Consider the following 13,448-nt stretch of genomic DNA (forward strand, 5'->3'; position numbering starts at 1 on the left):
ACGCTGGCCAAATGTTTTCTCACACTCAGAGCAGCTAAATAGTTTCTCACCAGCACTACGCCTTGAATCACTGACATGGACTTCATCAGGTTTCACATAGTTTAAACCTGACTGAGGTTCTCTGGTCTCCTTCCAATCATCACTGTCATCAGTGTCAGAAGAGTTTCCAGTCTTCTCATTAGTATCTGGTTCTGGATGTCTATCTGGATCTGAGTTCCTGTCTGGTTCTGGTCCTCCACAGTCCTCTCCATCAGCTTCTGTTTCCATCTGTTTAGTTTGTCTTTGATGAACCTGTGAGGACTGAGCTTCCTCTTCATCATCTTCACTCTTCACAGGAGTGAATGAGAACTTGACATCAACCTCCTCCAGCCCTTGAAGCTGCTCTCCCTCCAGACTGGTCCAGAGTTCCTCCTGTTCCTCTTTAATGTGTGGGGGTTCTGGGTCCTCCTGTTCCTCTTTAATGTGTGGGGTTCTGGATCCTCCTGGTCCAGACTGGAGCTCCACTCCTGCTGCTCAGGGGGAACCTCTTCTTGAACCACCAACAGCTGCTGGACGTCTGCAGGAAAACAGTAAACACACACAGAGACGTTACAAAGAAATATTAGTATTGAGCAAATAGTCTCCTGAACATACACTTTTATTTCCTGACACAATGTGAACTAATAAACTTCGTCTAGAGCAGAGGTAGCCAACACGGTTGAATGACGATGCTTCAGCATCTGGGGCTTTTGACAAAGCAGTAGAAAAGTCCTCTCAAGTCATAAACAGACTAGGGCAAGAGTTTGAGAACAGGTTTTGTGACTTTGATCAACTTGAGCCATGTGTGTCATTTGTTTCATATCCTTTCATGCAAGTGGACATGACATGCATTGCTGAGCAACTAAGTGCTACGTTGAACTTGGGTGCTGGACAGGTGGAGATTGAAATCGTAACGTTGCAAAATGACCTCCACCTCAAAGCCCATCAGTCTGCGCCAAACTTTTGGTGCCTTGTGGACACAGTGCATACAAAGGTGTATGCACAGTGCATACAAAGGTGTATGCACAGCAGCTATGAAAGTTGCCTGCCTTTTTGGTTCAACCTATCTCTGTGAATCAACCTTTTCTGACATGAATTTAATCAAGAACAAACACAGAACACGCCTCACTGATGCACATCTACAAGAGTCACTCAGAGCTGCAGTGTCAAATTATACACCAGATTACAGTGCGTTGGTAAACGGTATGCAGTGCCAGGCTTCCCACTAACATTTACAGACAAAGAAAGAGATAACATAATGTTTTCATTGAACACCATGACAACATTAAACTCAAATATTGTACAAAAATGTGAAAAATAATGTTCAAAAAGGCTACAGATTTGGTGATTAGTACTAATGTGATAGGATTCATTTAAAAAAGTGAAAGAGTTGATTTTTTTATCTTACATAACTGATAATTTCTATAAACATGGGACAGAGTTCACGATTTGTTCAAAAACGTTACAGTCTGACTTTCAAATGTTGAAAGAGATTAACAAATAAATGTTTCATGTTTAAATACATCTGTTTCTGTCATTTAATAACCGGTTTGTGTTTATCTAACATTATGATTCTGTCTCCTCTCCCCTTCTCCCCCACACCCCACACCCCATTTCAAAATAAAAGCCCCAGAGAGTGAATTCTAACTGAACTGCTTGTGATGAAGCCTGTCATTTAATAACCTCTGTTTATGTGTCAAACATTATGATTATGTCTCCTCTCCCCCACCCTCCCCCACCCAGCCCCACCCTTTCAAAAATAAAAGCCCCATGGATTAACTGTATGTAAACATTAAGCTCAAAATTAGGCTTTTTTGTTGAAATAATGAATGCTCTTACTAATACTGTGACAACTACTACTGCTGCTAATATTTATAGTATTACTACGACTACTGCTGCTACTACTTCTACTCCAACTTTTGCTGTTGCTACTATTACTAGTGCTATTACTGCTACCATCAATATTATCACTACCACTACTGCTATTACTACCACTACGACTATTACTTATACTACAACTGCTACTACTGCTATTCATGCTACTACCAGTACTAATACTACGACAGCTAGTAGTACGACTGCTACTAGTACCACTACTACTGCTACTTCAAATACTGCCATTACTTTTACTACTACTACTACTGTTATATTAAATACTACGACCACTACTACAGCTATTACTACTACTACTGATACTAGGCTACTACTTCTTCTAAATCTTCTTCTACTACTAATGATACTTCTACTACAACTACGACTTCTACTACTACTATTACAAATATCACTACTGCTACTACTACTACTTATTCTAATGCTACTAATACTTCTAATACTAATAATACTTCTACTTCAACTACAACTTCTACTACTATTACTACAAATATCACTACTTCTGAAATTTGTTGAAGCTACAGAAATTGTTCAAATATCAAAATGTTCAGCTCTTTCAGGAGAGGGGTGCTTTGACTTTTCATATTTGTAATCTTTAAACTTTTTGAATTAAGCTTTTTGCAATTTTCTTTTGAATGGGATCTCTATGGAGAAACTCTTCAAATCCTGTTATACTTCAACTTTCAAAGCCTTCTTCTTCCTCATACTTTCAGCTCCAGACACCATAGTTAGACATTTCAACTAGAAGGTTTTTCAGCAGTGCAGTTTAAATGCTTTCGGGCTTCAACATTTTTCAGACAGATAGTCTCACATTTCTTAATTTTCAGCAATTTTTTCACAATTCATTTCAGCATTCCAACGCATTTTCAGCAGGAAATGCATTTTCTAGTTTATCTTATTACTCACTTATTAAATGCATTCAGCAGCTGTTTGAAGAAAGGCAGAGTGTTGTGTTTCAATTATAGACCATTTAACTAAGAGTTAACTGTGTAAACTCTTCTATCAGGCCATTCAAGATATCACCAGATGTTACGACGTGGCTCCAGAAGAGATTGTGACTCTTGTATATGAGAAGATTGATGTCCATGGAGAAGGTAAGGGATATTTTACTGTCAAGCCAGGACATACGTGATTGTTAAAAATGTATTATCAGTGTTCGTGGTCAGAAGTAAAGTCACCATGACCAGCCCGGCCCAGTGAAATATTGCATGAATATGAGGCATTAATTAACCCTCTAGTAGTAAATGTCCTGACATGTGATCATTTTAAAATAATAATCTAATGTTTGTAATGCGTTGACGCCCTTGTTGTCTTTTCTCCTCAGACACGGATCCTGAAACTCTCTTCCGCTTCCACCTGATAGGACTGTTTTCTGTGATGAGTGACCTCACCAAGATGACTCAGAGCCTCACTGTGAAATATATGGACATCATTGGAGTGGCAAATTAGAAAGCGTTGTAAGATATGTGAACTTCAATAAAAACGAAAATATGGTGTTTGTAAAAGCGCTGTTTATGTAGCAGTCACCTGAACATGTCAAATGTCAGAAGTGTTTACATTCTGTGACCCAATGCTTCTATGGAATGAACGTGCATTGTCAATAATGATCAATTCTATCTCCTCACAACTGTAATAGTCCCTTGGAAACTATGTCTAGGAGATATGTCAAAATGATTGATTAAATGATCATGAGACAAGAGATCAGTGTTCTACTTTTATGTTCAAACACACGATGCTTGTTGTTGAATTCAGGTATTTATTTTATTTACACAACTACTCTTCTCACAACAAATGACAGATTTCACAAAAACACCACTCAAGGCTGATGGTGGTCTACAAGTGTCTCCTCGCTCCCTCTTCCATCTCACCAGCCGCAGACACTTAGCGCACAGGATGGAAAGGCTCGACGATCTCGGCAAAGGTCTTCTTTTCTGGGGAGATAAAAGGAACGGAGAGAAAGGTTACACACATACATGGGCCACCAAGTTCTAAAATGACATCTAAAGTCTTACAAATGTGGTATTGTTCTTCAAACACTACATAAACTGGGCACCAACTACACAGCTTGGGGCTTCATGCCCTCATATTGACCACGTTCTAAAATCCCAGTCTGTTGTCAGCATAGGATTACTGTTAATGATGGTAATTAATTATATATATATATATATAAATAAATAAATGTGCAATAGAACAAACCATGAAGGAAAAAGGTAAATACAAATATGCTGAATAAGAAAATGTATCCATACAGAGCACTGCATGCTTCTACCGATAAATGTCTTTTCTCCTCAGGTGAGCTGACACTGGAGGAGTTCATCAGTGGAGCCAGGGATCATCCCGACATCACGGATATGCTCGCCAAGATGATGGATCTTACCAACGTTCTGGAAATCATTATTAGAGGTCGACAGTATAATGCCGTAAACTGAATCCGTGATCAGCGAGCCGGACTGTGTGGAGAACTGAGATTGTGTTTGGAGGATTTTCAGAATGCAGCAGTGTGAAGGAAATATTGAATGTGCTTGATTGGTGAGGAGCCTGAACTGACTGAGCAGTCCCACGCAGACAGGGTCGCTCTGTATGTCGCCCCCCAAGGGAGGCGGATCATTTGTCCCTTTCCCTCTGCTTGTGCTCTCACACTTCTTGGGCGACGGGCCCTTCAGTTCTGTGAAGTTTAACAACATTTTAACAAGGGGATGTGTTTGGAGAGTCTCAGTGACAGGAAGATCTGCTTTCAGGTTTCCATCACGGTTCCAGTAGACGCTGCAAAGCACGGCGAATGACTTCGACTTACTTTATTAAGACACGGAACCATTGTATGGGACTCTTGGTTTGCAGAACTCTCAGTCACAAGAAGACAGCTGACAGACTCTTTGTGATTTTCTGCCATCTATGACATAATTACAGCATATGGGTGTTTACATGTTAACACTGTTTAAAGTTAAAATCTAAAACACTCACTTGTTCTTTTTTTTGTGTTATTGCTCATGTGAGATCTGCGTGAGAACTACTCGTTTGAAAACTGGATGGTAACTGAATATCGATGTCGTAACTGAATGTAAAAATATTTGACGTGCAATGTTATGTTTTACTGTATTTTACAATAATTAAGGTTACAATGTTGCCTTAAAAATCAATACGTTTTTGAAAAATAAAAAAAATGTACTTTTCTTCTTTCTTTAAAAGTGTGCAGGGCACAGATACAGGGTTGGGAGTTAAACTCTCACATTACAGGCACCTTCTGTATCTCATTAGCTGAGTTGATATATTTTATTAATGTATCAACTTATGGTTCAAAGAGATGGAAAGCATGCTTCTGCTAAGTGTGGTGGAAATGTATCATATGGTTCTTTTAGTTATAACTTGTCTCACTTAAACCTTCATATACCAGCCTAACCCTGTTCCCACGGAAAGGCTGGGAACCTGGCCTTGGTGGGTGAAGCAGCCGTCAGCATCTGTGAGGGGGAGGGTGAAGGGAGAGGAGATGAGATAACGCGCATATATACTCTATTTTGTTTTTTATTGTTAGACCTCCGAACCATTCGTGGGGAAAGAGCTCTATCCATTCAGCTGAATTTTGATTGAAGTGTCTGTTCATTAAATATGTTTTTAATACTTTAAGAAGTTCCATCGTGATTATTTCTCACAGAGAGGTTAAAAAGATTTTTTTTTCCACCACACTAAGACCTGATTGTTGAAAGAATACAGGGTTTGTCACTAAGGGAGTCTATCTATTCAGGCCAAATCCATCACTCTTCTCAGCTCATTATTAGTTGAATTCAATGTGCAAACTTCCTGTATGTCACTGCACGGACATACTGTATATTTAGAATCCTACCTGAATCCAAGAGCAACTATCACATTCTAAAAGTGATTCGCTGTGTCTTTTCATGTGACACAAACTGGTATTTTGTGTTCAGGGTGGTGCTTGGCTCCTCTTCTGAACTAGTCTGCCAAGGCACAGACTGTCTGCAGAGCTTTCAATTCCATTTGAGCAGAAAATCCCAGAGCTCTTCTCACACATGAAAGAACCGTTATTATCCAATTTAGATCGGAGGGGAACAAGACCTAGAAACAAATGTTTTCACCCAGGCCCACCTGGGCCCTTTTATTATTATGAATATATTAGAGCCATTATAAAGCAATGTTATCTGCAAAGAGTAGACAGAATAACAAGTAGTTCAGGCCTCTAAGATTAACAGTAAGGTTATATTTGTTTCGTCGAGCTCCCTCTGCTCATATTTAATCTTAGATTAATGAATGTTACCACTTCATACTGAGGCCATTCAAACATTATGGTCTGCATGGTTAATGATTTGACAGGGGTACATTTTAGCACACACACTGGTCAGACATTATTATGACCTCGGAGATATTACAGGTTGTGTAAAACAAATAAAGATAAGAGTTTGACTCCAAATAGCACTCAAAGCAAACTCAGATCCTGAAATACATCGGGTGATGCGATTGCATAACCGCACTGATCAACCCACCTATGCTCATCGTATAAATTGCCCAGCATCTGCCCTCGAGGCTTTGCGCTGCACACTGCTTCCCTACTGTAAGCCACCACAGCACGAGGAGCAGCCGACCACATCCAACTGGAACCATGCAGTCTGCCGATGCCACATTCAACAAGAACAGCCTGCTGTTGGCTCTGAGAGGGTACAGCTCAGCTGTTCGTGACATGGAGCGGACCGTTCTCCTGCCGAGCCTGCTGCGAGATGTGCCCACTGACGAGGCGTGGGACTGTGACGCTACAGAGGAGTCCTGCAGAGACCTGTATAACAAGTATCTGATGCTGAAGGCCATAAGAACCACGGCGGAGAGCAGCCTGGTTCTCCTGGACGACCACGAGGCCAAGAGCAACGCAGCGCTCGACAAGACCCTGGAGCCTCTCCTGGACATGGATCCTGAAACTCTCTTCCGCTTCCACCTGATAGGACTGTTTTCTGTGATGAGTGACCTCACCAAGATGACTCAGAGCCTCACTGTGAAATATATGGACATCATTGGAGTGGCAAATTAGAAAGCGTTGTAAGATATGGGAACTTCAAGAAAAACGAAAATATGGTGTTTGTAAAAGCGCTGTTTATGTAGCAAAGTCACCTGAACATGTCAAATGTCAGAAGTGTTTATATTCTGTGACCCAATGCTTCTATGGAATGAACGTGCATTGTCAATAATGATCAATTCTATCTCCTCACAACTGCAATAGTCCCTTGGAAACTATGTCTAGGAGATATGTCAAAATGATTGATTAAATGATCATGAGACAAGAGATCAGTGTTCTACTTTTATGTTCAAACACACCATGCTTGTTGTTGAATTCAGGTATTTATTTTATTTACACAACTACTCTTCTCACAACAAATGACAGATTTCACAAAAACACCACTCAAGGCTGATGGTAGTCTACAAGTGTCTCCTCGCTCCCTCTTCCATCTCACCAGCCGCCGACACTTAGCGCACAGGATGGAAAGGCTCGACGATCTCGGCAAAGGTCTTCTTTTCTGGGGAGATAAAAGGAACGGAGAGAAAGGTTACACACATACATGGGCCACTAAGTTCTAAAATTATATCTAAAGTCTTACAAATGTGGTATTGTTCTTCAAACACTACATAAACTGGGCACCAACTACACAGCTTGGGGCTTCATGCCCTCATATTGACCACGTTCTAAAATCCCAGTCTGTTGTCAGCATAGGATTACTGTTAATGATGGTAATTATAATTATATATATATATATATATATATATATATATATATATATAAATAAATAAATGTGCAATAGAACAAACCATGAAGGAAAAAGGTAAATAAAAATATGCTGAATAAGAAAATGTATCCATACAGAGCACTGCATGCTTCTACCGATAAATGTACAGATAACCCCTCTGACCTATCGTTTCCCCTGTTTAATGAAACACCACCTGACAACTATCATGCCACAAATATTCATCAAATAATGTCCCTCCAATGTGTATAATAACTAAATATCAAGAGACGTGCTGGAACATTGGCCCTAAAGACAGCTGTAGTGTTGGGTTCTTGCATCTTCTGCTGGACTAAAGCACTGATAATTCACTTACCCTTTGCTGCAAATTCCTCTGGGTGGAGTCTGACGTACTCGTTCATATCTCGATCAAGTTTGGCGAAAGTGTAATTCTCATATTTTGTAAGGTGGTAGCCGATGAACCAACCAATGGTTGCCAATAGGAATTGTCGGTGAACACCTAAAAAAGGCAAACAGGACAGATGATATGATTGGATTTTAAGCACACAATGTGACAATACTATAATATGAACTTTGCACTGAAAACACAAATACAAGCTTTCATTTGCTTATGTGGAACCTCAAGCTTGCACCTCATACTTTTCAAACTAAGGTACAAGTCACCTGGTACCGACATGAAGTCAAATAAAGTAAAACAAGTAGACTATATCAGCTTGAATATACAGTTTGGGTCTTTAAAAGGGAAGCGCTGAAATGTGATCATCATAGAACATTATTTAGATAAGACATTTGAGACTTGAGAGGAAAGTGAAACACCGTACGATGAAGTGTGGAAGACAGCTAACAAACATGCTAACCTGACTTCATCGGTGGCCTGTGGTTGATGGCATTATGGAGCATCGCGGAGCACCAGCCGACGCCTGCGAGCCACAGAGAGTTCCTGTTCGCGACGGACGGAGGAGGGAGAGACTTCCCGAGGTCTGGAACGAACCCCATGCTAACAAATTCAGATATTCAGGTGACCTCCCAGCGTTTACTTTTCGGCTATCACCTCTCGTAGGAAGTCAAGGGCATGCTGCGCAACCAAATAAGACGTCCGGGCACAAACAAACGAGAGCCGCTTCCGTTCCGCCTGTTCTGTTTCCTAGCAACCAACGCCAGAAGACGTTACATTTAGCAATGAGGAGATTACTTTTCGATAACATTACTGTGATTGGATCGTCTTATAGAATACACCCACATAACACTCTTACCCACGTTAAGAGGGATATTTACATGAAACGAGCAGCTGACTGGACCACTAACGTTACTAACGTTAGCTTGTGTTGTAAACGTTAGTTAGCTTAGCTAGTAACAGTCAACAGTAACGTTACTGTAGCCGGACCAGTATTATTATTACCAGCAGGCTGTTCTCCTAACATTCACGATAACGTACAAAAGCTGCAAAACACCGGAAACCAGAGTGCACCACTTAAAGAATCCCCCCTTTATAAAAGCGGTGCCTCATGTCTGTGTGTTTAACGTGTGTATCTTTGTGGTCTAAGTTATATAACAAGTTATGAGCCGAGCACCCTGTAGAGTTTATCCTGGCTGCACAGCCGACAACACTTTACATCATAAAATAGTGTTTTCTCTATGCGATGCAGTGAAGTAAAAGCATCATTTTTAAAAGCGCAGAAATGCTTAAGCTACAGCTCCACAGAATAGCGCTGAAGTGCAGTAATAGAGCAGATGTACTGAGTTACTTTGCATGCGAGCTGATGACATCATTGAGTGCAGTCCTCCTCCTCCTCACACAGACAGACCGCTGCGGAGGAAACACAGCCAGAGGAACGATGCCCTGCCCAGCAGCGGCTTTGCCTGTTTGATGAGGTGACCTATGCATACCGAGTAGTGATAAGTCCGGGGATCTCCCCGTGTTTCTGGTAAGTGAAAACTCTTTCCAGACTCCATTCTCAGGGCTCACTTGGATTTTTGTCTCCTGCATCTGCAGACTATAGTGCCAAAATGGTCACACGGCATAGCTGCTTGTTGCTACTGTCGCTAGCTTCGCCCTAATGGCTATCAACTCAGACCGAACATGAAGCATTGTTAGGAACAAATGTACAGCTGAGATTGAGTGCGTGCAAAATGCTACAATGTTACTTTCTTTTACAAAACGAGGTGAAACGACGGAGGAGGAAATGCGACACAGGGAGCAATCTATGTGCAAGCGGTATCAGTTTAACGAAACCCTAAAATATGATTTATTGTATCCAGGTCGGCATTTAATGCATCACGTCGTCTTGAGAGCAACAGCTTGATTTCTGAAATTGTTAATTTTTTTCCTTTTAACAACGATATATTTAGTGTCCACGCACGTATAGGCCCGACCCTCCGTGCTGGTACCGTAGCAAATGTAACGCTACTGCAGATAATAATAAAAAATGTATATAATTGGTTTACATGCATTTTAAACGCCGCTGTGTTGTGGGTTGACGCTGACGAGAGACATAGAGATCCATTAGCTCAACATTTGTGCTTTATAATGCGGATGATTCGCTCAAACAGTGTCTCGAGCCTCCGTGGCTCCATTATCCACCCAAAGTGGTGCACTGCCCCCCCAAAAACTGCGCTAAGCAATGTGCACACATCACAGGCTGTTAAAATGGGAGGAGAACAGCAGAGAAGTGAAATAGCAACATCTTGTTTTTGTAACTATGTACTGTTTTCAGAGTCTGCTCAGTGTTCGAGTCTTTCGTGATGGAACATCGATTGTAAAATACAATTTAATAAAACATCTAGGCCTATTTCATGATTTGTACGAGTAGCCTAGAGAGGTGTAACCAAAACATTAATACACATGTTATTGAACTGAGACTTGATGAACAGAGAGATTTAATTAGGAAATGGACATTTCTTTGTATCATAGCCTACAGTTGCCGGTGCTGTCAGTGCATTTGTGCAAATGGGCTAGATCTGAATTTAAATTGGCATTCTGTGGATATGACCCAAGGCATATTTAACACATTATTTAGGTCAGATGTCAGCTGTGGTCCCCTGAGCATGCCGACCTTTCCACCAGTTTCACAACAGTTTGGTGTTAATTGAATATTAATGCATTTACTTTGTTCCTTTTTTATTTTTCACAGTTTAGCATGAGCATGGAAGATTATGACTACCTGTTCAAAATAGTTCTGATAGGAAACGCTGGAGTTGGGAAGACATGTCTTGTCCGGCGCTTTACTCAGGTTTGTATCAGTCTGAGCTTCTGTGTTTGAAGTTCTTGAATTACAGGGTATTATAGTATCAGACTTTACATTTCTGCTTTTGTTTTCAGGGCCTTTTCCCACCTGGACAAGGGGCTACTATCGGAGTAGATTTCATGATTAAAACCGTGGAAATCAAAGGGGAGAAGGTCAAGGTACACACACATTTAAATAATTTCATATATATATATATATATATATATATATATATATATATATATATATATATATATATATATATATATATATATAAATCAGATGCCTTTTATGTTTTGTAATAATTTAGATGAGTAGTTGCTCATTTCCAGTGTTGTGTCTTCCAGCTGCAGATATGGGACACGGCTGGACAGGAGAGATTTCGCTCCATTACTCAGAGTTATTACCGTAGTGCCAACGCCCTCATTCTCACGTATGACATTACCTGTGAGGACTCCTTCAGGTGCCTTCCAGAGTGGCTGAGGGAGATTGAGCAGTATGCCAACAACCAGGTGGTGACTATATTAGTCGGTAAGAAGCTTGACTTTAATAACCGCTGGACCTCTTTTTTTTATCATCAGGCTCATTGTTCGTTTTGAGAACACTGTGAATAATAGTGTGCGCTATATTTGACTGGAACTGGCCTAGTTTTCGGAGCCCACGTAAATGTGAGCCTGAGTGAGCAGTTTTCTGAATAGATTTGCAAAAGTCAAAGCCAGGTTTGTTAACATATATGTGATTTAACTTTTATCCATCCCACACATGCATGCACACTCGTCCACCTCCACCTGTCTCATCCACACCCACCACTGTTAAGAAAGACAACCAGCTTGGTGATGCGAGAAGCCGCATTCTTACTTGATTCGTGTATTGACGGATGAATGTCATGTTTCTTTCAGGTAATAAAATAGATCTGGCAGAGAAGCGAGAGGTTCTCCGGCAGAGGGCGGAAGACTTCGCCGAGGCTCAGAGCATGCTGTATCTGGAGACCTCGGCCAAAGAGTCCGACAATGTTGAGAAACTTTTCCTCGACTTGGCCTGCGAACTCATTCGCGAGGCCAAGCAGAACAAGCTGGATAACAATGACACTGCCCCAATGCCCGGTGAGGGTAAAACCATCAGTTACTTGACCTGCTGCAACCTCAATTAGGGAGAGCTCACACTTCTGGCCATTTTAACTGAGTAGCCATTGACTGTAGAGGGCAGATGGTCGAGCCTCGATGCCGCCGTCCCTCTAAGATGGCATAAAGCCACCTCTTAGTCCCGTCATTTCTAGTCCCATGCCTTTTTAAAACCGTACAAGGGAGTTAGTCAACTTTAGTTTGGCCTTCCAGGAACAAGCATTTTATATGCTGCCAGTATTGAGAGCTTTGTCCTCAATGCAACGGGATGTAAAGTGTGTCTGCCTGATGCGTCCAGGAATCTGAGTAAGGCTCCATTTTGTCCTCTTCATAGTGAAATGGCAGCACCTTCCTGTTTGGACTTTAGGATCCATTGTCATTGAACATCAGTATTCACCAGCAGTATTACGTGAGTAAAAAGTTCTACCAGGTATTTTGTTACAGATTCCGCATAGCTGACAACAAGTGTCATGATCACCAGAGGTTATCAGTAAATGGTAACTTGATGTTTACACACAGTACATTTTTCAGATTACCAAGTCTGATAAAGTTGCGAAAAAAAGTTTTGCAAATTTACCCTAAAATCTGTTGCACAATCAGTTATTCCCACTAAGTCTTTTGCTCTGAGCATTGCATACGACTTTATTAGCTGTCATGATCTCATTTCTGTGTAGTTATTTGCACCCGTCATTACAAACTGTGAAGTATTTGTTCCCAATAGAAGATTTTTACTTGCTGCTAAACAATGTTTTTGTGTCAGATAACATAAACCTAAACACACACATAAATACTACATTGAAACAGTATTCTGTGATGCCATTATTATTCTTTTTTTGCATACTTGCAGTGCTTGCAATTAGTCGGTTGATATAGTATGAAGCAGTTGGGAAGGCCTCAGATATCGTCAGTCATCAGTAGAAATTATTAACAGCTTAATCAATTGACTTTTATTTGAATGTCAGCAGTTATTTTTATCCATAGACGTGAATATTTCTGCCTTTGTTGTTGCTGCCTAGCCATGAATTTGTATCACTTCTTATTTGTTTGAAGGGGTATGTTCATGTAGTTTCGTATATGACTTGTTGTACTTCATATGCTTTTATTGTGAAATGTCTTGATTGTGAAATTTCTTGGCATGTTTTGCCATAATTTGTAGTGTCTAACTTTATCTTTCATATATTTGCCATAACTGTAATGTACTGTATTGCACAATGCCATATACTGCACACTTATTATTTTTATTATAACATTTTGTTGTACAGACTTGTAGTACTTCTTGGCACTTTGCTTTTATACTTTTTATTTTCTGTAATCCCTTTGTACAACCGGCGAGCATTTTGTTTTGCCTTTTACCTTTAGGTTTAACAGCAGTGATTTATTGTTAATCCCTTGCATCTTCTTGTCAACACAATATGGGAAATACAAAGGAAAACACTATTGGGCTGTTGTGCTTCTTT

The 13,448-nt window shown here is 40.5% G+C and overlaps 4 protein-coding genes across 4 annotated transcripts; 3 read left to right on the top strand and 1 right to left on the bottom strand.

Moving 5' to 3' along the window:
* Positions 1-859: 859 nt before the first annotated feature.
* Positions 860-4,337, top strand: guca1c (guanylate cyclase activator 1C; the record flags this gene model as incomplete). The annotated part of the gene is made up of 3 exons (XM_079272295.1): positions 860-928; positions 2,915-3,002; positions 4,201-4,337. 3 exons carry the CDS (start codon positions 860-862, stop codon positions 4,335-4,337), a joined length of 294 nt encoding a protein of 97 aa, XP_079128421.1.
* A 2,180-nt stretch (positions 4,338-6,517) lies between these two features.
* On the top strand, positions 6,518-6,937 carry thrsp (thyroid hormone responsive; the record flags this gene model as incomplete). Its single annotated transcript, XM_079272322.1, has 1 exon — positions 6,518-6,937. One exon carries the CDS (start codon positions 6,518-6,520, stop codon positions 6,935-6,937), a length of 420 nt encoding a protein of 139 aa, XP_079128448.1.
* Positions 6,938-7,226: 289 nt separating this feature from the next.
* On the bottom strand, positions 7,227-8,734 carry ndufc2 (NADH:ubiquinone oxidoreductase subunit C2). The gene is made up of 3 exons (XM_079272728.1): positions 8,504-8,734; positions 8,002-8,145; positions 7,227-7,421 (listed from the first exon to the last, which is right to left on the bottom strand). Exons 1-3 carry the CDS (start codon positions 8,640-8,642, stop codon positions 7,372-7,374), a joined length of 333 nt encoding a protein of 110 aa, XP_079128854.1. The 5' UTR covers positions 8,643-8,734; the 3' UTR covers positions 7,227-7,371.
* A 719-nt stretch (positions 8,735-9,453) lies between these two features.
* Positions 9,454-13,422, top strand: rab30 (RAB30, member RAS oncogene family). The gene is made up of 5 exons (XM_079272630.1): positions 9,454-9,571; positions 10,778-10,876; positions 10,966-11,049; positions 11,218-11,401; positions 11,770-13,422. Exons 2-5 carry the CDS (start codon positions 10,784-10,786, stop codon positions 12,018-12,020), a joined length of 612 nt encoding a protein of 203 aa, XP_079128756.1. The 5' UTR covers positions 9,454-9,571; positions 10,778-10,783; the 3' UTR covers positions 12,021-13,422.
* Positions 13,423-13,448: the final 26 nt, after the last annotated feature.

The sequence above is a fragment of the Melanostigma gelatinosum genome (genome assembly GCF_949748355.1).
Source record: "Melanostigma gelatinosum genome assembly, chromosome: 7".
Classification (NCBI taxonomy): Eukaryota; Metazoa; Chordata; class Actinopteri; order Perciformes; family Zoarcidae; genus Melanostigma; species Melanostigma gelatinosum.